The 24,387-nt window shown below is 42.5% G+C and overlaps 1 protein-coding gene across 1 annotated transcript in view; it reads left to right on the top strand.

Moving 5' to 3' along the window:
- The window catches only part of CFAP410 (cilia and flagella associated protein 410), a 96,424-nt gene that overhangs the window by 53,511 nt on the left and 18,526 nt on the right, over positions 1–24,387 (top strand). Inside the window, exons 5-6 of the mRNA XM_082260373.1 lie at positions 3,367–3,596; positions 20,972–21,146. Coding sequence (XP_082116499.1) covers positions 3,367–3,596; positions 20,972–21,146 — 405 coding nt within the window. The remainder of the gene's footprint in view (positions 1–3,366; positions 3,597–20,971; positions 21,147–24,387) is intronic.

The following is a 24,387-nucleotide window of genomic DNA, read 5'->3' as shown; positions in this document are numbered from 1 at the left end:
GGCCTGCTTTTCTTCAGCAGGGACAGGGAAGATGGTTAGAATTGATGGGAAGATGGATGGAGCCAAATACAGGACCATTCTGGAAGAAAACCTGATGGAGTCTGCAAAAGACCTGAGACTGGGACAGAGATTTGTCTTCTAACAAGACATGATCCAAAACATAAAGCAAAATCTACAATGGAATGGTTCACAAATAAACATATCCAGGTGTTAGAATGGCCAAGTAAAAGTCCAGATCTGAATCCAATCGAGAATCTGTGGAAAGAACTGAAAACTGCTGTTCACAAACGCTCTCCATCCAACCTCACTGAGCTCAAGCTGTTTTGCAAGGAGGAATGGGCAAAAATTTCAGTCTCTCGATGTGCAAAACTGATAGAGACATACCCCAAGCGGCTTACAGCTGTAATCGCAGCAAAAGGTAGCACTACAAAGTATTAACTTAAGGGGCTGAATAATTTTGCACACCCAATTTTTCAGTTTTTTATTTGTTAAAAAGTTTGAAATATCCATTAAATTTCGTTCCACTTCATTGTGTCCCACTTGTTGTTGATTCACAAAAAATTACAGTTTTATATCTTTATGTTTGAAGCCTGAAATGTGGCAAAAGGTTGCAAAGTTCAAGGGGGCCGAATACTTTCGCAAGGCACTGTGTGTGTGTGTGTGTGTGTGTGTATATATATATATGTATATATATATATATATATATATATATATATATATATATATATATATATATATATATATATATTCCTTTGACATTTATTTAATAAATGTTTTTCTGTTTTACATAATGTCTTGTGATATATCATCTTTAGTCCATTTACCTGTAGTGACTCACTGTTGTTCTTAAACAGAGCTGAGCAATATCAATTAAATAAACATTGCATGCATTTTACCATTTTTCCTTGTAGCTCTGATTTGAAGCCAGGCCTGTTTCCCATGGCCATCTGTTGGGCAATTTATTTGAATCTCTCCAGCAACAAAATTGAAAGTTGGACATATTTACAGTTATCACAGGAAATAGCTAGTGTAAGTCATTGACACAAGTGCCCTATGCACATTCAATGCTAAAGTAATATTAAACTCTCAGATTTTTTTAACCACTTACAGCAGCTGATTTCATCGCTCGCAGAGCATGCACCTTCTTTATCTTTTATTCCTTTTTCCAGTTTAACCCGGGTTCTCACTGCCAATGCTTCAAAGTCACACGACCTTGAAGCCCATTGTCAGCGCAACTTCGGCACGACTTGCGTATGACAGAAGTTGTTACGGAACAGGGCACCCCTGAGCAGGTACCTCCGTTGACAGAAGCTCCTAGTGTTTCCCGAGGGCTCCAAGCACTCCACCAGACACCGTAAGCACTTCAGACTCCACGAACCGCCGCAGCTTGGTTAGGGTCTTGGCATCTCCTACCCACCCTGGACCAACGACAAGGCTCCAGGTTCCTGTGGGTGAACCTCTCTTTCACCAGAGAGTGCAGCACGAACAAGCTCTACACAAGCTCATACAAGAGCTTAGTGATGCTCTAAGGGAGTATGGAAGACCATAGCAATCCCTGCAGCAGATTCCCCCAATAACGAGACAAAGCTCCGAGATGAGGGTAAAACAGGAACAACATTTATTGGAAGAACAGAGCACACTTTTATACAGAAATTGGAACATCCCTCCCCCAACAACCGCCTTCCCATTGGTCAATTGCAAAGCACTTGCAGTCCTCACCAAGGTCCTCTCCAGCATATGCAAATGAGGGCTTGAAAATGAGTCAACAGGGATTGGTCAGATAGCTTTGACCAATGCAAGGAGACAGAAGCCCCAGGGGGCAATCAATGCACACAACAGTCAGACACAGAACAATGGTTCCCTAGCGAGCCCTCAATACACATCACTCTGAGTGTCAATAGACCGCCCGTCTCCTCAGAACTTCCTGTAATGCCCATATTAGGAGTTGGCTTCCTGTTCCTTACAGTTTACAGGAATACGTTTTAGCTTCCAGGAGAGGCAAGGCTCCATTAGCCACCTGTTTAAAGAAACACAAAAAGACAAAAAAATGCATAACTCCCAGTCTACTGAACAGAACCCCTACATTCAACCCATCCCCAGATAGCCTGGATCTGAGCGCTCAACATATCCAAACAGCGCTCAGATGCCACAAACACAGTCATATTGCCATGGGGTTTACGTTTAGCCTGGGCTGATGAGAGGGTCCATAGTCATATTGCAGGAGGCGAGCCAAGAGGCTTCTCCAACGCCCAGTGGCGAGATTGGTCTCGTCACAGAAGTCAATGTAAGTTATGCAGAAATCGGACCAAAAGTAGTGCAGGAACCTTTTTCTAAGTCAGAGCGACTCAAGTCGCTCGTATTAGAAAGGTTCCATTGCACTAACTGGGGTTACGACTTCTGATAAGACATGTGCTCCCAAAGTCGGAACGCATGTTGCATCAGTGTGAACTGGGCCTTGGGCACGATCCCTGCACCAGATTTCTTTTTTTTTCAGGGACTAGATTGGTGTCTCCCTACATTGTTTGCATCAATAGAAGCACACATCCCAGTAGACCAGGATGGCAAGGCCTCCTCCTACCTCCTTTTTTCAAGCTAATAGACAGACTTGAGACTGCACTGCCCACAATTAAGACAGGCCATAGATTATGTGATTTTCATTCCTGCAACCATGTGTTGAGGTAAAGAAAATCACTTGATTCTATCAACGCAGTCAGTGTTGAGGGGGGATTCTTCTCGTGGAACTATTGTGTTCTCCCAGTGGGTTGGATCGGCGTGGTGAGCCCTCCCTTCCATGAGCACACAATTATTATTGCTAGCAGCTATAATCACATGCTGGAAATCTGACATGCTGATTGTACCCAGGTTAATTGATGGATCGACTTGAGTACAATCAGCCTGCCCATAGATGGTTTGAATCACAGTCAGTCCCTGCTGAATTGGTTTAGATTTGAACCATCTACCAGTATGGCCAGCTTAACTCTTTTTCCAATGAAATTCAGAAAAGAAGAACTGAGAGAGCAGGAACCAGCAGCATTGAAAGTTGAAAACTGCAAGTGCTAAAGTAAGAATTTTAACAAATAATTGGTAAATGTTTATTTGATTGTGCTCAATGTGTTAAGCTAAAAAATGCTGAAGGTTTAATACTACTTTAATATTCATGAAGCTCATATAATGGGTAGAAATGGCTGGAAAAGATAGCTAAGAGTTTTAAAACCCAGTTATAAAAATGACAGGATTAACTTAGCTAGGCATTGGAAAAAAAAAAAAAAGAAAGAAAGAAATCAGTGTGGCTTACTGCAATGCTAAGCTTTGTTGTGCAACAGAGACCTAAAAAAAATTAAATTCTTGATTTATGACTTTTTACAGTGTAAATAGCATTTCCACCCTTGAACCAATAAGCCATTGTCAAAATCTGACTGAGCTATATTTGAGAAAAAATGATATCTCCAACTTGGGCGAACTTTACTACCTTAAGCTGCTACCAAGACTGAAAATACTGTGGTTATCAGAGAACCCATGCTGTAGCCAAGATCCTTACAAATACAGAATGACAGTATTGCGAAACCTGCCCAACCTTCAAAAGCTTGACAATCAAGGTAATGTCCAAGTGTAATCTACTTTAACTTTTAATCTAAACTTTATATCACTTTAGGAACATGCTTTTATCTCCTTAAAAAACTTTTCACAACTATGTCAATGCCACTGAACAAACTAAAAATAGCCTTAAAAAAAAAAAAAGAAATACCCTAGAGAAATACTGGAGATACCATACTTTATAGAACATCTGCTGTTAATATTCCCTCCTTAGACAAACTGTTTAAGGGGAGTGTATGATACAGCAAGCGAATTGTAGTAGGTTTAAAGATGAACTCCGGGTAAAACAAAAATTAGTCTATGCAGTAGGGCTTATCCTGTCCTGCAAGGACCAAATGCTAATTTTTATCTGGGGGGGACAAAAAAAGCTTGTTTACTTGCCTTATTCCTCACTCATCCAGCAGCTGGCGCTCTTCTGTACATTCCAACACACAGGGCTGTTGGTGGGCCCTTGATATTCCCCCTGCTGGTTTGGCATTGTACATAATGAGGTCAGAGTGCCTGTAAACCATGAAGCAGTGAAGAAAAGTGATTCCAGGGGACTGGTTGTGCAGCTAAGAGGAAGAGCAAGAGAGAAGGTAAGTGTAACATTTTTTTTTCTATCCCCCCGCTGCTATGGTTAACTTTATCTTTTATTGGAGTTCAGCTTTAAAAATGTATTTTAGTTATCCAATAAATATACACTATATTGTCCAAAGTATTGTGACGCCTGCCTTTACACGCACATGAACTTTAATGACATCCCAGTCTTAGTTCGTAGGGTTCAATATTGAGTTGGCCCACCCTTTGCAGCTATAACAGCTTCAACTCTTCTGGGAAGGCTGTCCACAAGGTTTAGGAATGTGTCTATGGGAATGTTTGCCCATTCTTCCAGAAGCGCATTTGTGAGGTCAGGCACTGATGTTGGATGAGAAGGCATGGTTTACAGTCTTCGTTCTAATTCGTCCCAAAGGTGTTCTAGCGGATTGATGTTAGGGCTATGTGCAGGCCAGTCAAGTTCCTCCACTCCAAACTCGCTTATCCATGTTAAGCTGTGACGGTACCCACCGTCACTGGGAGTGAAAGACAGATACTTAATGGTTTGGATTGTTTCAAGTGGGACAGTAATATTTGTCAGCAATATCTCTCAAGAAGTTTGAAGATGTAATCCCACTTTACACTGTGAGACCTATAGCCTGTTGCCATGAAGACACCTAGATGTGTATTCCATGTACAGTACTTCAATGCAGGAGATGTTCAGATTGCCATTGTTAGTCTTGTCCTATTGTCTGTCTATCGAGCTGGGATGTGTATTGTGTGAAGTCTGCTTGTCCCATTGTTAAATGTTAATGACCTCACATTGTTCTGTAATGTAATCAGGCAGAGGGGAGGGATTGTGTACACTGTATGGGAGGGACTGAGTGTAAAACTCTGTTTTTATTGGATTGTGAATTCCATGTCTTGTTCCCCCAAGGTCCACCTTGGCGGTAACCTTGTGGGGGAAAACTGTATAAAAAGTCCTGTCTCTTATTGGGGGTATCTGCTACAAGGGATTGCTATTCTCTTCATAGAGAGAAAAATTTGGGAATTGGCTCTGCCTAATAAATGTGATGTGAATAGGGGTAAATGAAGACGTAGACGTATGCTTACGAAACGCGTACAGTGCCGTCGCATCACTTCCGGTTCCGGCACTGGCGTGGAACGCATTGCGTTCCAGACGATCTTATTATTGCTTGTTTGTACTTCATTAAATGTAAGTACCCATTTACTTGTATTCCTCAATAAGAACACCGTCATACACAGTTACACTATGTGCCTTTTCCTTACCCTACATGGCCTTTGTCCCGCTGAGACTGGTTGATTGCTTTCCAGACCATTGGAGCCACTACTCCATACGTACAGGACCCCACAGGACCCTGGCCATCCTCTTTTAGGAACCCCGGTATACCCCGGAACCCCGCAGGGACCCTCCAGCACGTCCACTTAGGACCAACAGAGGGAACTAGGATCCATCTGAGGGACCACCATCCATATTCACATACCCGCTCTATACCCCTGTGTGGGGTGGGTATTTCTGGTGAGTGGGCTATAGGGGTCGCGGAGCACCTCACCTCACTACCCACCACAGGGCCACCAGCGTGGTGTATTATTTACACGAAGAATTCTTTCACCTTATTTATTTTTCATTGTTTGGACTTTTCCAGCCACCAAGTCACCTTTTAGATCATTATCCTGTCACCTTATTCACTTGTTGAATTTATATCCACTGGAGCCACTCCCTTTTAATTATTATATCATCACTCATTAATCACCTTTATTCTTGTTTACAGAATCATAAGTTATTTGTTTATTTATTAGCACTTGGTCACCTTTATATATCGAATATTTATGTGCACATGTCACTCACAGGCACCTATGCACGTCACTTTACTGATACTGATTATTTGAGATAATATTCATTTATCTTCATATATTTTTTACATATTGTATATTGTATATTATTTTATGCTCTTAATTATCACATATTTTTACTCTTTTACACATCATCATATATATTCATTTACCCCTATTCACATTACCTTTATTAGGCAGCGCCAATTCCCTCATTTTTCTCTCTACCTTTTATATAGTCTTTTGACTATATTTTAGGGAGGCAGCAGCCTACACACTTTCCATTTATTTCAATCCTATAACCATAAGCGTGGAGTTTACTACCTCTATTCTCTTCATACTCCCTTGAATAATCACTAAGCTCTTGTAAGAGCTTGTTCCTGCTTCACTCTCTGGGGAAAGAGAGGTTCACCCACTGGAACTTGGAGCCTTGTCGTAGGTCCAGGGTGAGTAGGAGACGGCGAGACCCCAACCAAGCTGCGGCGGTTTGTGGGGTCTGTGGTGATTATGGTGTCTGGTGGAGTGCTTGGAGTCCTTGGGAAGCACTAGGAGCATCCGTCAACAGAGGTACCAAGTCGGGGTGCCAGTTGATCCGTTACACTTGCTTTGTGCACTGGTACACAGTCATTTTGGAACACGAAGGGGCCATTCCCAAACTGTTCCCATGAGGTTGAGAACATGAAATTGTCAAAAATGTCTTTGTATGCTGACGACTTAAGAGTTCCCTTCACTGGAACTAAGGGGCCAACCCCACACCATAATCCTCCCCCCTCCCAATCAGCCATAACATTATGACTACCCATCATACCTGTTTATATATGGACTCCATTAGACATCTGAAGGTATGCTGTGGTATCAGTCTCCAAGCCATCAGGTGCAGACCCTCTGAGTTGTGAGGTGGAGGTTTAGGATTATTTTTCGAGCACTATTGGATTGAGATCTGGAGAATTTGGAGGCTAAGTCAACACCTTGAACTCAATGTTGTGTTAAATTGAATGCTGTTGTCTTCAATTCATCTGACCAGGCCACCTTCTTCCAATGCTCCATGGTCCAATTTTGATGCTCATGTGCCCATTCTAGCTGCTTTTGGCTGTGGACACAGGTCAGCATGGGCACCTTCACCGGTCTGCTACTGTGCAGCCCAATATACAACAAACTGAGATACACTGTGTGTTCTGACACCTTTTTATCAGAAATAACATTAACTCTTTCAGTTACTTGAGCTACAGTAGGTCTTCTGTTGGATCAGACTGCAGTTCACGGGCCAGCTTTCGCTCCGCATGTGCATTAGTGAGCCTTGGCTGCCCATGATCCTGTTGCCCATTTGCCATCTTTCCTTCTTTGGACCACTTTTGGAAGGTCCTAACTACTGCAGACTTGGAACATCCCACAAGAGCTGCAGTTTTGCAGATGCTCTGACCTGGTTATGTAGCCATTTACAATTTATCCCAAATCCTTACGCTTATCCAATTTTTTTTTTATGCTTTCAACACATCAGCTTCAAAGATAATATGTTTACTTGCAGCCTAATATATCCTACCCACTTTCATATGCTATTGTAACAAGATATTATTATCTTGTTATATATTATATGTTATTCCCTTTACCGGTCTGTGGTGATAATAATATGACTGGTTGGTTTAGCAATTGGTGTAGCAAGTAGCAAAAGTTTGCCAGGAGGGATCATGTGATGTACCCATTACACAAACATTTATTTATTTATTTATTTATTTTTTCATATTTACCACTTGCAGCCAGCAGGGGAAAAGCAACTTGTGTTAATGGGTTAGCTAGCGGCAATTGTGAGAGAGTTGGGGTCACATGATTATAGAAAGGGTCAGTTGAGGGCAAGGTAGTTGTACTTAGTGGCTGGTAAGGTTCAACCATTGGTTGTCAGTGGAGTGTGAGAGTCTGCTAGTGGTAGTCAGAGGGGCGTGTTGGTTGGCTGGCTGAACCCCATTGGCAAGCATAGAGGCAGGCTGAACCCCATCTGCAAATGTAGGGACATGCTGAACCCCTGCTGCAAGCATAGAGAGAGGCTGAACCCCATTGGCAAGCATAGAGGCAGGCTGAACCACATTGGCAAGCATAGAGGCAGGCTGAACCCCATCTGCAAACATAGAGGCAGGCTGAACCCCATCTGCAAGCATAGAGGCATGCTGAACCCCACCTGCAAGCATAGAGGCAGGCTGAACCCCACCTGCAAGCATAGAGGCAGGCTGAACCCCATCTGCAAGCATAGAGGCAGGCTGAACCCCATCTGCAAGCTTAGAGGCAGGCTGAACCCCATCTGCAAGCTTAGAGGCAGGCTGAACCCCATCTGCAAGCATAGAGGCAGGCTGAACCCCGTCTGCAAGCATAGAGGCAAGCTGAACCCCATCTGCAAGCATAGAGACAGGCTGAACCCCATATGCAAGCATAGAGGCATGCTGAACCCCATCTGCAAATGTAGGGACATGCTGAACCCCTGCTACAAGCATAGAGGCAGGCTGAACCCCGTCTGCAAGCATAGAGGCAAGCTGATCCCCATCTGCAAGCATAGAGACAGGCTGAACCCCATATGCAAGCATAGAGGCATGCTGAACCCCATCTGCAAATGTAGGGACATGCTGAACCCCATTGGCAAGCATAGAGAGAGGCTGAACCCCATTGGCAAGCATAGAGGCAGGCTGAACCACATTGGCAAGCATAGAGGCAGGCTGAACCCCATCTGCAAACATAGAGGCAGGCTGAACCCCATCTGCAAGCATAGAGGCATGCTGAACCCCATCTGCAAGCATAGAGGCAGGCTGAACCCCATCTGCAAGCATAGAGGCAGGCTGAACCCCATCTGCAAGCATAGAGGCAGGCTGAACCCCATCTGCAAGCATAGAGGCTGGCTGAACCCTGTCTGCAAGCATAGAGGCAGGCTGAACCCCATCGGCAAGCATAAAGGCAGGCTGAACCCCATCAGCAAGCATAAAGGCAGGCTGAACCCCATCAGCAAGGATAGAGAATAAAGTGGAGATCGTTGCAATATTTTTATCACACCATATTTGCGCAGCGTTCTTACAAATGCAATTCATTTGGAAAAAATACACTTTTTTTAATTAAAAAATAAAACAGTAGAGTAAGCCCAATTTTTTTCTATAATGTGAAAGATAATGTTACGCTGAGTAAAAAGATACCCAACATATGCTTCAAAATTGTGCAGGCTCGTAGCAAAAGTTGTCGGGCACCTGCACAGCATTCTTCTTTGCCCCTCTCCTGCCCCTTTCCTTCAGCACCAGAATCCCATTCGTTGAGTTAGGGAGAGAAACCAAGGTAGAAGAGAAACACTGGTATACTAGTGGGTACCAGTGTGAAAAGGTTTATTTGCTTTGGAAGAATAAATCCCCGTTAACGTTGGGTGTCCTAGGCATGTGGATGTTGCTACATTATGCAAAACTATTTGTTTAGTTTTATAATGGGGTGCATTGAGATTGTGTTGATTTTAAAGGGTGCCTTGACTGAAAAAAGGTTGAAAAACACTGCCCTATATAACCATTTTTACTGCGGTTTAGCTGCAGCATATGCCACACTGATGTATGCAAACAAAATTCTATGTTGCTTGGTGTGACAAGAATTTAAATCATATATATTACACTTCAGTCTGGTATATTTTTCATGGCATGGTAGGTAGTAATCTGTTTTATTCAGTTCACAGTGTCATTCCCTGTGTGTATGCTTCTTTTCTGATTTTCTTTGCCGCAAAGGTGCAATTTCATATAATGAAGTAATTTGAGCAAGCACATTTTTATGTATAGGGTCAGGTGTTAAATAGCTGACTGTATTTCAGGCAGTAGAGATTAGAGAAAATTGCATGACTTGATATGTTGATTCTGTTTTCTTGGCTGTCTGCAGGTGGCAGCAGTTTATAATAATTATATACTGTATATTTATCTTGCATTGATTTCTACTTTGAATATCACGCTCTTCTTTCAATATCATGCTATGCTAAGAGTGCAGTAAATGTTCTGACTTTATGACATTCCTAGGGAATTAACTAAGCTTCCTACGCCATGAAGCTGTCAGAAGTGGTGTGCGCCATATTAACAGAGCAGATAGACCAGTTTCAGATCTGGTGAAGTAAATTCTAACGCAGGTCGGCATCTGATTAAAGCTGGTCATACATGGATTAAAATTCGGCTGGTTCAGCAGGAACCGGCCAAATTGAATTCTATGTGTTGCCATTGTCAGTCTACCGATTGCCTTCTGTACAACTGTCCTGTCTGGTTTTCCCTGCTTGGTCGGTGCTGCAGGCAGTGCTGCTGTTAGAAATTATGGGTTCCGTACAGCCTATTTCACAGGGCGCCCCCCCCAAAAAAAAAATATATCAAAACAATATTTTCACTAAAAATGCACTAAAGTCTTTATTAGCGGACACAAACATAACAACTTACAGAATCCCTGCCGAATCAGTCGAACAGCTCAACAAATCCGGCTTCAAAATCGAAGGAGCTTGGTGGAAAGATATCAGCCAAACAGTGACTTCATTCAACCAGATGTATCATCCAATCAGATGCAGTCACTGTCTGGATATTCAGACAGCCATGGCTGCCGCTGTCCAAATACAATAGCCACCAGAGGAGATTTTCTCATCTGTTTTGTGTGGATTGGGAGTTGAGTGATTTCCCTCTTTTTGGATTAAACAAGAGAAATTGTCACGTGTATGGCTAGCCTTAGTTTGTACAATTGAATCTAAAGCGTAGCAATCCAACAATTCTTCCAGAGAATACAATGATGAAAACCAATTACACTGCAGATACATTTTAATAAAATATTTAAAAAACATCATTTGACATTGACCATTCTGCTGAGTACTGTGACATCTGTTGTGATTGCTGTTGGACTGTAAGTTTTTGTAGGTAGTAAAAATCCTGGGTAATACAAGTCATTAGGAAGCATTTCACTGTGGAAAAATTTGAATCATATAGAGCAAAGCTGGAAGTCTTTTGCATGTATGTAGTGGGAGATTCTACACTCACCACAAATGCAATGGGGAATTTACACTGATGTAAGGGGGGATTTACAGTGACCACCATGTAACAGGGGATTTTACACCAATCACAAGTATAAAGAGGGATTTCTACACTGGCCACCAATGTATGGGGGGGATTTATACTGACAACCAATGTAAGGGGAAATTTATATACTGACCACCAATTTCAGGAGGGGACTTTTCCATTGACCACCAGTGAAATTGAGAATTTACACTTACTGCCAATTTAAGGGGGAATTTCTACACTGACAACCAATGTAGGGGGGAATTTACACTGACTACCAATGTAGGAGGGGATTTCAACACTGACCACCAATGTAAGGGTGGACGCTACACTGATCCCTAATGTAACTGGGAAATTTACACTGACCTCAACATAACAGGAGTATTTACACCAGCCACCAATATAATTGAGACATTTACACTGACCATCGATGTAATAGGTATATATACATTAATCACCCATCTCGCTGCTAATCTCTGCATTCACCCTTATGTCCCTTATACAAACCTTTGGCTCATTCTCCGGTCTTGTTATCACCTGGGACAAATCAGTCCTTATCCCCTTAGATGACCAGAGTCTATCCATGCCACGAGAAGCTCACCAAATAAAATGATGTCCTACTATAAGATTTTTGGAATATGGATACATCCCAGGATAGAAGACTACCTAAAACACAATCTGTCCCCCATTCTCCATAAATTCAAAATCAAGAGCAATATTTGGACAAAACTGCCTTTATCGGTTGTAAGCCATGCAAATCTTATTAAAATGATTTGGGCCCCCCAATTACTATATGTCCTCCACAATACACCTATCTGGATATCCCTTAAGGGGTTCAAACAAATAAAATCATTATTTTGCATATTACTATGGAAAGGTAAAAACTCTAGGATTGAAAATCACTCTCTACACTTCAGCTACCTAAAGGTGCGGACAGTTTAGCGGTACCTCATTCAAATACATATTTTGTAGCCTCCCAACGTCAGCACTTTTCTGTTTGGGGGAGATAAAATTGGAGGAGTCTATATAAGCCCTATTGCTGAGTCGTAACCCACGTTTTCATTTACTGTCCCAGCTAGAGTCTGGTGCGTTTGCCCAAGCTCGATTTTGCCCAATGTTAGTGCTTATGAACAAAATATGGAAGGCAATAAAAAAAACAATGAAATATGAAGGGGTGTCGGAATATGCGCCGTTGTGGAGAAACAAAAATTACAATGAGCTTGATAAATTAGAGGGATTTGACCGTTGGCATACCCAAGGGCTCCAGTTTATCCCACAACTTTTATTCTCAAAACGTTTTGAGGACTTTTCAGAATCTGAAGGAGTCTCATCAACTTCCCCACCATGATTTCTTTAAACACCTACAAATATGGCACTCACTCCAGTCTCAGTTTAGAAATCCTGAATTACGGTAAGATTCATGTCACTGATAGTTACATAGTTAGTGAGGTTGAAAAAATACATAAGTCCATCCAGTTCAACTGATGTTCTTCCTAGCAGGGTTTAATGAGAAAAAAGGCCTTATCCCCTCGTATAGCCAATTAATGAGCAATTTTTAAGCTGCTTCCTTTGGTTCTGGCAGGAAAGGATGGGAGAAGGATTTGGGTATTTTGTCAGATGAGGAAAGACAAACTATTTTAGAGATGGTTCCCTCAGTATCTCTGTCACCTGCGCAACGCCTGACCCAATTTTTTTTAATATATAGAGCTTACCGAACACCGGCAAAGTTGTTCCACTGGGGTAGCAGAGACACTCCGGAGTGTCCAAGATGTCCACAATCTCCGGCTGATCTACTCCACATGCTTTGGAGATGACCCAAATTATTTAGATACTGGAGAAAGCTGGTGAACACATTAAATAGGGTTTTTCAGACATTACTCTGGATCCTAAATTATGTTTACCAGGTAGCCTTGATGAGAGAATGTTTTCACCCAAGGTATTAGTGGTATTAGTGCCACTGATTACTGTTTATAGCACATAAAAGTATTGCTATGAAATGGATGTCTCCTAGTCCTCCATCTTTTGAGGAATGGCGCCTCCAAGTAAACAACGCCCTCCTGAAAGAACAACAGATCAAGAGAAATGGGCTCTCAAAAAAAGTTTTATGAATTATTGGAGCTATGGATGGCACTGCCAGGCCTGGCCCCTTTTTTCTTTAGTTTAATTTAGATTACTGCAACGTGGATAATTTTGTAATAGCAACATATCTATCATCCGTATGTTGGATGGAACATGGGCTAGCCCTAAAGGGCCATACACACTATAAGATTTTCTGAAGACTTTTTCCTTTAGACTTACCAAAACCATATAATATGAGGTCAAACCTAAACCCTTTTAATTTGTATGCAATCTGGCAGGCCCTTGCACCACATAGAAAAGGTAAATCTGAAGGAAATCTAACCACAAAAGTTGGATAGTGTGTATCCAGCTTAAAACAACTATTCCAGTAGCTAGTCTAACATAATGCTTAGAAATACTAGCAAGAAAGGGGATTAACTCTATTGGGGCACAATAGAGGAACATCCCGGCTTTTCTCACTGGCAGCAATACTAATTTTTTCATGTCTGGCAAATATCTATTTTCAGCTGAGATGTTACCTGGTATACGTTGAGTTGAAACTATGCATATACATCCTCTTTGAGGGCCGCATAGCTGCCAGTTTAAGTCAAAAGTAGCTTCCGTGAGAAGTACTGTCCACACGTATGTTAATTGAGATAACATATGCTTATACTAATCAGTGCACCCCCAAACCCCCCTCTGCGAACATCTGCACTTCAGACCCCCTTCTGTTGAACTCTGCCCCCCAAACTCCTCCTCTGCTAACCTCTGCCCCCACCCCCTCCTCTACTAACCTCTGCTCCCCAAATCCCATGTCTGCTAACCTCTGCCCCCCCCCAAACATCTCCTCTTATAACCTCTTTACCCTAAATCCAACCTCTGCTAACCTCTGCCCCCCAAACTGCTTCTCTGCTAACCTCTGCATCCCAAAGCCCCCCTCTAATAACCTCTGCACCCCAAATTCCACCTCTGCGACAAACTGTGGTACATTTAATTATTCATGGGAGACGCTTCAAAAGCTGTTTACCAGTTTAGAGGTAAACAGGAGGGCTGGCGCCAAAATTATTGCTCTCACTCTGGGGGTGCTTTAAATGCTTTTTTCGTTTTAATTATTTAATTTAGTGGGTTTTTTTTTTACAAAAAACACACAAAAAAAGCGTGCAAACAACATGTGGAAATGCTGCATATCGGGAAGCCAATTGAAATCAATAGACTGCCCTATGCGTGTCACAGGAAAACGTGCCAAGAAAGGTGTGCTCGGGTCACGCTAGATGTGAACGGGGCAAGAGCTGGATTACAAGAACTATGACAGCTGAGTCTCACCACCCCCCCGGTCATACACTATGCAGTTTGATTGTAACATTTCTGTACAATATTCTTTAGGTTTACCAAAACTAGGTGATGGGAGCACCCACCTGAATAATATATTCAATTTGCATCAATTCAGGCAGGCCGTTGCACTACATAGTTAATGGTAGATTAAAAGAAGACTGTTCAATTAGTTTTTACAGAGTATGGACTCCTTACCCACTTTCGGACCGCCCACTGTGTATTTATGTTGGTACTTTGAAGTTCAATAGCGGGGTTATGGCAACAGCTATCTGCCATACCCCTGGTATTTTTTTACACAACTGGTGATCCAGAATCTGATAAAAGTGGTCCTGGCTGCAGATTCGCCACAGGTTCACTTTTATGGGCAGCGGGAGAGGTGCCCCCCTGCTTTGCGGTCCTTTTCCCCACTTACCGGAGCTGTCAGTAGTGGCGAAAACTATCAGATTCGGATACACGGATGGGCAGGAATTTGAGTTATGGCAAGATGGCCCCCACTCGACTCTATGCCCCTGGAGGATCGGAGCAATGTCAAACGTCACTTCCACCCAAGGACCTATTTTTTACTAGCCAAAGTAAAATTACTTTTTTTTTTTTTTTTGCTTTTAAGTGTAAATTAGAGATCTGAGGTCTTTTTGACCCCAGATCTTGCATTTAAGTTGATCTGTCATGCTTATTTCCATTACAAGAGATGTTTACATTCCTTGTAATAGGAATAAAAGTGATCAACTAAAAAAAAAAAAATTTAAAGGGACAGTGTAAAAATAAAAAGGAAAATAAATAAAAAAATTTAAAGCACCCCGTCCCGCCGAGCTCACGCTCAGAAGCAAACGCATACGCAAGTCGCGCCGACATATGTAAATGGAGTTAAAATCACACAGGTGAGGTATCGCCAAGATCATTTGTGTGAGAGAAATAATTCTAGTGCAAGACCTCCTCTATGACTATAAACAGGTACCCTGTTTATGTAAAAAAGTAAAGCGTCGCCTAGATTTTGAAGTACCGTAGTTTGTCGCCATTCCATGAGTGCGCGCAATATTGAAGCATGACATCTTGTGTATCCATTTACTCAGCATAACATCAACTTTCATATTATACAAAAAATTGGGCTTACCTTACTGTTTTCCTATTTTTTATTAAAAAAATTGCATTTGTAAGACTGCTGCGCAAATACGGAGTGACATAAAGTATTCCAATGATCTCCATTTCATTCTCTAGGGTCTCTGCTAAAAACAAATACATAATGTTGGGGGTTCTAAGTAATTATCCAAAAAAAAAAAAATACTGATTTTTAACTTGTAAACCACAAATGTCAGAAATAGGTTTGGTCCTTAAGTGGTTAAAGTAAGAAAAACAAAGAGGTAATATAGTAATGAGGGAGGTTTGGTTCAGAGAGGTAAAACACACCCTATTCTGTGATGCAGTAAGGCAGTGCATAATGAGAAAACGGAAAATTGTATCATACTTACCGTAATTTTCCTTTCCTGGTGCCTATCCATGGCAGCATACCCGTGATAGAGCTCTGCCTCTTCTCCGCCCTCAGGACTAGTGAATAGCTTAAAAGAAAGACACCCCCTACTCCCAGCATTCTCCTGTGATATAGAATACCGAGGGAGGGAGCGTATGCTGCCATGGATAGGCACCAGGAAAGGAAAATTACGGTAAGTATGATACAATTTTCCGTTTTCCTGGTGCCTCCATGGCAGCATACCTGTGATAAATAACTAGCTGACAAAAGGGTGGGTAGATGCTAAAACACAATGTTTTTTTTTTTTTTTTTGCTTTTTGGATGAAGGTTTCCTGCATTGCCCTTCTTTCAAATTCTACAGTGGTGAGCATTCCAGGGTCAACTATAATGTTTTATAAATGTGTGCTGTGACGACCATGTGGCAGCCCTGCAGATGGTATCCAGGGAGATGTTCGCTCTGGCTGCCCATGAGGCAGAAATTGATCTAGTCACCTGCTCCGGAGGAACCATGCCTTTATCCTTGTACACTTAATGTATTAGGTTGACAAGCCAGGCAGTGTCCTGATAGAGGCTTTCTTCACTCTGTTTTTTTTTTTTTTTTTCCCCATGGGATAACGAACAGCCTGTTAGATGTTCTAAATTGTTCTGTAGCCTTGAGATACTTCTTGAGGACTTTCGCTATGTCAAAGCTTGGGTCTATTTCTGGGACAAAAACTGGCAAGGCCCATGGTTCCCTGAGGTGACTTGCGGTAGCGATTTTAGGGTTGAAACCTTGAATAGGTCGCAGTTTCACTCTGTCTGGAAAGAAAGAAACGTGATCCTCTCCGATTCCCAGGGCTTGCAAGTCCGATATCCTCCTGCCAGATGTAATGGCTAGAAGAAAGGCCATTTTTAAGGAGAAGTTCCAAATCGATATTTGTTCCATAGGAGCAAAAGGATGTTCCACCAGAGCTTTCAGGATTAGAGTTGGGTCCCATTTTCGAAAGGTGCTGACCAGAGGGCGTGACTTTAACACCCCTCTAAGGAACGTAATTACAAGAGGGTTGACCGCCCATCTTGAATTTGTTGCCACAGATAATGCGGCCACCTGGACCTTTAATGAACTGAGACCTAAACCAAGTCTGGTCTGTAGGAACCCCAAAATATTGGAGACTGAAGGTGAGAATCAATCGAAATTTTTTTTTTTTTTTTTTTTCAGCCGCAAAGGTTTGGAACTTTTCCCAGACTCTTGAGTAGATGAGTTTGTGGATGGTTTCCTTGTTTGAAGGTGTCAAAATGACTTCCGGGGAACAGCCTAAGGCTTCAAACTTCCGCCACTCAATTTCCAAACCCGTGGATACAGTTTGTGCGAGTTTGGATGAGAGACTCTGCCCTGTTGTAGAAGTTGAGGGAACAGGGGAAGTGTCAGAAGTGTGCTAACAGACAGCCGCATGGCTAGCGGAAACCAAGGTCCTTTGGGCCAATAAGGGAGAATTGCCAAGATGTGTACTGGTTCCTTCAGGAGCGTCAGGAAGAATTTTAGAATAAGAGGGCGAGGTGGGAAGGCATACCCTGTGACGAAGTCCCAGGTGCATGTCAGAGCATCCACTGCTTCCACCTGGGGGTGTGGAAATGGGAGATAAATCTTGGAAGCTTGGTGTTCCGTGAGCAAGAGGATGTCATCCAGGTAATGATATACCCGTAGGCCCTTTACCTTGAGAAGGGCTATGGTAGAGACCAAGACCTTCGTGAAGACCCTAGGAGAAGTGTATAGGCCGAATCCAAGGCACTGAAACTGAGGGTGTAAATGCCCCACTGCAAACCTCAGGTATCTCGAAAGGACAGAAGAATTGTAATGTGCAGATAGGCATCCTAAAGATCTATTGAGAGTAACCAATCCTTTGGTTGTACTCCTTGGATTATCGTCTGCAGAGATTCCATCTTGAAACTTTCTAGATCGATATGTCGATTGAGCTTTATCAGGTCTATTACTGGTCTCAATCCCCCAGTTTTCTTTGGAACGAGGAATAGAGTGGAGTAAAAACCCTGTATATTGCTCCGAAGGGGGCACTGGAACCACTGCGCTTTGTACTTGGAGAGACGTTATAAACTTCAGAAGAGCTTCCGCTTGTTGCGGTGATGTTGGGATCTCTGTCCTCTTGAAGTAATCTTGAGGAGGCTGAGGAGAGAAAGTCCAGTAGTGTCCGTGTAGCGAACAGATCCACCTGAGGATATTTCCAGTGATTGGGGATCTGGTGAAATACGTGCGGATGCAGGGCCCATTCGTTGTTGTCCGGACAAGAACTGGAGAGAATGTCCACTTGATTGTTTAGCCTGCCCGGGAGATACACTGCTCTGAGGTCTAGGAGATTCCTCTCTGCCCAGAGCATGATCGGTTCTACTTCTGACAGAAGCGACCTGCTGCGAGTCCTGCCCTGTTTTTGAATATAGGAGACTGCTGCCCTGTTGTCCAGTCGTAGAAGGACTCTCTTGCCTCTGATGTGGGGAGTTAGAGAGGTTAAGGCTAGGAATGCTCCTCTCGACTCCAGGATGTTCGAGACTAGGCTCTTGGCTTGAAAGGACCATTTTCCCTGGACCTCGATTTCCTCACAGTGGGCTCCCCACCCTTTTCCGCTGGCATCTGAGTTAATTGTGGTCCAGGAGAGGGAACCCAACTATCGCGGTTTGGAGAGGTTCTGAAGCTTCATCCACCAATGAAGACTTCTGCGCATGCATGGTGTTAAGAGGATGGGCTGTGAGAGACGCTGTTTCTTCCACTGTTTTAGGAAGCCGGTCTGAAAGTGCCTCAGATGCCAACGTGACCATGGCACCATCAGAATGCATGCTGACATTCAACCTATGAGGCTCAAACCGAGAGAAGCGGTCAGGTGGGGTTGTGCAAAATCTTGGAAACTCTATGAAAGATGATCTTCGCCTTCTGTATGGGTAATGACACTGTACCCTGACTGGTGTTGAATAATGCTCCAAGATAGATCATCTGCTGGGTAGGCATGAGATGGCTCTTCTGATTATTTTTATTAACCACTCTGTCTGGGTCACAGACTGTAACAAGATGTCCCTCTGTGCAAGAAGGTGACTGACTGTTTTATTGTAGATAGGACCAAAGGGTCCTGGCATCTGCCTAAACTGGCACAAAATGTTTGAGCCTGGCTCCCATTGGGAGTGTTTGGGTCTGCCCTATGTCAAAATGATTTTGTTTTATCCTGGGGGGCGGAGAAAGGTTTACTTTTACTTTTTCTTGTCCCCAGAAAGGAAGACTGGGTACCCCTCCAGGATTACCGACTATCTCTATTTTGGCGAGGTGTCTGAAATTTCTTGACCTGGATTGTTGAAATCTAGAAGAGAAAGAAGTTTCTGGTTCTCCCGGCCAGGCTTACTTCCACAAAACAGACGGACTTGCCACCAGTCACTCTGGAGATTGCTTTGTCCAATCTCTCCCCAAACAGTGCCTTCCCATCAAAGGGAATCCTGCACCAGTTCTGTTTTGAAGCAATATCTGCTGCCCACGGCTTTAGCCATAAGGCTCTTTTGTCCATGATTGAATTGCTCTGGCTGAGCAGCGAATGGGTGTCAATTGCTGCTTCTCCGACTAAATCGGCTGACATCTTCAGCTCGTCCAGTGCCTTTATGATGTCTTGCTTAGTCACATCTTGTCTGATAGCCGACTCTTATTGCTGTGGACACTGATGTAAGGGCGATTGCTGGATACATGCTGCACCTGAAGCTAGATAGCTCCTTTTGAGATCCAGATCCATACACCTCTCTAAAGGACCTTTAAAGGATGCTGAATCTTCCATAGGAAGAGTAACATTCTTTGCTTGTTGGGTCACTGCTGCATCCACCACTGGCATTGAATCCAGGGGCTCAGAATCAGCTGGAACTAGAGGGTAAAGTTTCATAAACTTTGCGAGTGAAAACGTATTTTCCGTCTTCTTCCACTCCTCCTCAACCACCTCCTTTTCCTAAGAAGGGGTTCTGGCCCTGTGCCCTGAAGGGGGAATTGGTATGCTGGCTATAGAGGGGCCTGGTACCTATGGATCAACGTCTGTTGCCTTCGGGTCCTGAGGTATTGCCTGAGCAGGCATCATGGCAGCCAGTTCAGAAAGAGAATCTTTCATGGTCGGTTTCAAAAGCATTGGCTACTTGTAGACTTTCTTGGTCTCGGTCAGCTGCGATTCTTTAAAGCAGCTCTGACAGACCAGCTTGTTAGGTAGGGGTGTGGCACCACAGGCCCAGCATTTTTTCCTCACCGAGCACGTATGAGGAGAGGAAGAGCGATAGCTCCTATGAGATCTAGATCAACCTGTCTAGATGAATGCGACCTGTGGTCCGGACTGTGTTCACAAGGATAAGCATAATGTCCAGGTGACTTTCTCAATCTTTTTAAAATAAATTTACTTTGGTTCTACTTATTGTTTTTGGTAAAAAATGGATTTCTATTAGCTCTGCAGTAAAAAAAGAAAAAAAAATGTGGCACCTAAAAGACGTTCTGTATAAATGTGCCAACATGCATTGTTACAATGGCTTTGTGGGATTCTTTTGGTTTTCATGGGTCTGGTACCATCATGCACATTGCACAACTGAGTTTTTTTTTTTTTTTCCATGGATGTAGATAAAAAAAAATGAATTGCAAAATTTAAAGTATGGTGTCTGCTGACAAATATTTCAGTTCCAGATTTCCCAGGTCTGTTATGGGTTCGTGTTGTAAAGAGAAGGAAATGCTGCATGAAAATGAGCAAGGACATTGCAAGGAGGAGTTAGAGTATTTTCATATGACATTAGGGATCACCAGGGAAATGCTTTGCATGTACTGGACAAATAATTAATTGTGCCTCTGCTTTTAGTTGTCCTACCTAAGGAAATTACTTGCCACATTAAAAACAATCCTGTGAAACGCAGTGTAATAAGGTAGAATAACTCCTTTTGTTGCTGTGACATTTTTCTCCAGCTCCCTTCTTTCAAGTGATTTGTTTGATGTTCATATCTTGCGTTTATGCAGCTTTGATTATTATTTCTTACACTGTATCATGAAAAAATGGTTTGTATATTTGACACTTTACTGTGAGAGCCTAAAAATGCATCTGACTTCCATTGCTGAATATTGATCACTGCTTATTCTTGTGTGCAGCTGTGACAGCAGATGAGGTCTCCCAAGCCACTATAGAAGGTGAAGAGTTTATAGCTCCTCCAACTGTAATTTCCAGCACAGAAAATGGTCATTCGGGACCAACAGAACAGAATGGGGCTGAAGTTACAACAGAATCTGAAAGTGACATGTTAAATTTTAGCATGGAAGAAACAAAGTAAGCCTTAAATATAATATTGGTATAACATGATTTTTATTTAAAAAATGTTTAGATTTTTTATTATTATTTTCATGTACAGTGCATTGACAAAGTACACATAGCAGACTTTTCATTTTTGATGCCTGCTGACGTCACAGGCACATGTTATTGTTCCCTGTTTAGACCAGCAGATGGCATGGGTGGAGGAGGTACAGAAACCCCCAGCTGTTCCAGCAAAAGTTTACTTTCCGATGACTGTTATATATCTTAACCACTTGCCAACCAGCCACCGCACTTTTACTGCGGCAGGTCGGCTCTGTTACACGAAACAACGTACCTGTACGTCGTATCGTGAAATAGCCAGTGGGGGCGCGCTGTTTAACCAGAGGGGGACCCAATCAGCGGGTCCCGCGGACACGACATCCGCCGGCCACCCGCATTCACTCCCCATAAAGACAGAACAGCGGTCTGCCTATGTAAACAAGGCATATTGCCGTTCTGTCAGAGATGAACACAGGGATCCTGTGTTCCTACTATTTAGGAACACAGATCTCTATGTTCATCTAGTACCACCCCCATACAGTTAGAATGCATCCCCTAGGGACACACTTAACCCTTTGATCGCCCCTGTTAACCCCTTCCCTGCCAGTATCATTGGTACAGTAACAGTGCATATTTTTAGCACTGATTACTGTACCAATGTCACTGGTCCCCTCAAAAGTGTCAGTTAGGTGTCCGATCTGTCTGCCGCAATGTTGTAGTCCCGCTAAAAATCGCTGATTGCTGCCATTACTAGTAAAATAAATAAACAAAAATGACATAACTCTATCTCCTAGTTTGTAGACGTGATAACTTTTGCACAAACCATTCAATATACACTTATTGGGGTTTTTTTTTTTTTACCAAAAACGTGTGGCAGAATAAATATTGGCCTAAACTAATGAGAAAATTGAATTTTTTTATTTATTTTTTTATTGGGTGTGTTAATTGGCGCTCTATTTTTTTTATTTATAGAGCAAAAAAATAAAAACCACAGAGGTGATCAAATACCTGCAAAAGAAAGTTCTATTTTTGGTAAAAAAAGGACATCAATTTTATTTAGGTACAGCGTCACACAACTGCGCAATTGTCAGTAAAAGTAATGCAGTGCCATATCGCAAAAAATGGCCTGGTCATTAAGGAGATAAAACCTTCTGGTCCAGAAGTGGTTAAACAATATATCTATTGCAGTATTTTGTACATTTGCAGTAAGACTGGAAATATCCATGGTAATTGTTTTTTGCTTTTTGTGGTTTATTTTTTATCCATACTAACAAGAACACTTGAGTACTGTCTGTAATACTTTTTGTATTTGTACTAAGATTGACATTTTCAGGACAAGCTTTTGAAGTGAAAATTAGAAAAGGTTTAGTAATTTTCTGTGTACAGAAAACAGGAAAAAAAAAAGGGGAAACGGGATTCATGTAGTCTGTTTTTTAGCATGGATAAGCTTCAGTTGATTGCAGCAGTATTCTGACAGCGCTAGAGCTATTTTGCAAAGAAGAATAAGCAAAAATTTCACTCTCTTAGATGTGCAAAGCTGGTAGAGATGTACCCAAAAAAAACTTGCAGCTGTAATTGCAGCGAAAGGTGGTTCTACAAAGTATTGACTCAGGGAGTCTGAATACAAATACACGCCACACTTTTCAGATATTTATTTGTAAAAAAGTTTGAAAACCATTTATCATTTTCCTTCCACTTCACAATTATGTGCCACTTTGCGTTGATTTATCACATAAAATCCCAATAAAATTCATTTACGTTTTTTGTTTTAACATGATAAAATTTAAAATGTTTCAAGAAGTATAAATACTTTTTCAAGGCACCATAATGCTTGCACTCTATCTATTCCACAATATCCAAAAGAAGTGGTGTCACCCCCATGAATTATTTTGAAATGTCTTGAGTCATTCGATATCTGTTTGGCTTGTGGATTACGAGAGTCACAAAAATGCTCGCCAATGCAAGTCCTCAAAGGATGTATTGTGCACCCCACGTACTGCACACGACAAGCGGTACAGCAAATGAGGTACACAATGTTAGAAGTTCTACAGTTTATATAATGTTTGATTTTAAATTGCTCACCTCTGACTAAAGATTCAAAACTCTTTGTGCACAAGTTTAAACAACAATACTTGCATGTGTTTAAATAAAAAGTGACCTTCAAAATCACAGGATCATACATCTGTACGTCTAGTAATGTTGAAATTTAGCAAATGATTTTTATGTTGGCGAAATAGGACCGAAATTGCATAAATTGCAAATTCAGGTGAATTTACACAGACCTAGCATTAGGAAAAAGTAGGATGATTTCTGCACACCTTTTTGGAATATCATTTCTCACAACCAGAGTACACCATGGAAGACATTAAAGTGTAATTTCACTCTCTCTTTTAACATGGACTATTTATACCGTATATACTCGAGTATAAGTTGAGTTTTTCAGCATGTTTTTTTAATGCTAAAACCCCCCCCCCCCCTCGGCTTATACTCGAGTCACTGGCTCACTTACCTTTTAAAAATGGCGCAGCCCGGCGCCAACACGTCACTGCGCAAGCGCCGTCTACCTGGGAATAGCCGAACGTGTAGGGGCTTTCCCGAGCATCAGCGGCACATGCGCGGTGACGTGTTGGCGCTGGGCGGAGCCATTTTTAAATGTAAGGCGCCTCACCGTCAGGTAAGTGAGACTCCTCTGCAGCGCCTGCATCTCCTCATGCAGTGCTGCGGGCATGGTACAGGACATTCTCCTGTACCATGCCCGCAGCACTGCATCTCCTGTACCATCACCTGTGCCATGCCTGTACCATCACCTGTGCCATGCCTGTACCATCACCTGTGCCATGTTTGTACCATCACCTGTGCCATGTTTGTACCATCACCTGTGCCATGCCGGTACCATCACCTGTGCCATGCCCAAACCATCTTCTGTACCATCTCCTGTACCATGCCCGACCATCTTCTGTACCATGCCTGTACCATCTCCTGTACCATGCCCACAGCCCTGTATCTCCTGTACCATGCCCGCAGCCCCTGTTTTGTGTCTCGTGGTGGTCCAGTTGGGTCTAGTAGCTGCTGCATTTCCCACCCTAGGCTTCTACTCGAGTCAATACGTTTTCCCACTTTTTTGTGGTAAAATTAGGTGCCTCAGCTTAGCTTATATTTGGGTCAGCTTATACTCCAATATAAATCCTTATGCTGCTAGCATTAGTAAATAGATAGG

This window comes from Pelophylax lessonae (assembly GCF_965119305.1).
Source record: "Pelophylax lessonae genome assembly, chromosome: 6".
NCBI lineage: Eukaryota > Metazoa > Chordata > Amphibia > Anura > Ranidae > Pelophylax > Pelophylax lessonae.
The sequence above is the reverse complement of the archived record's forward strand: the minus strand, read 5'-3'. Positions and strand labels throughout refer to the sequence as shown.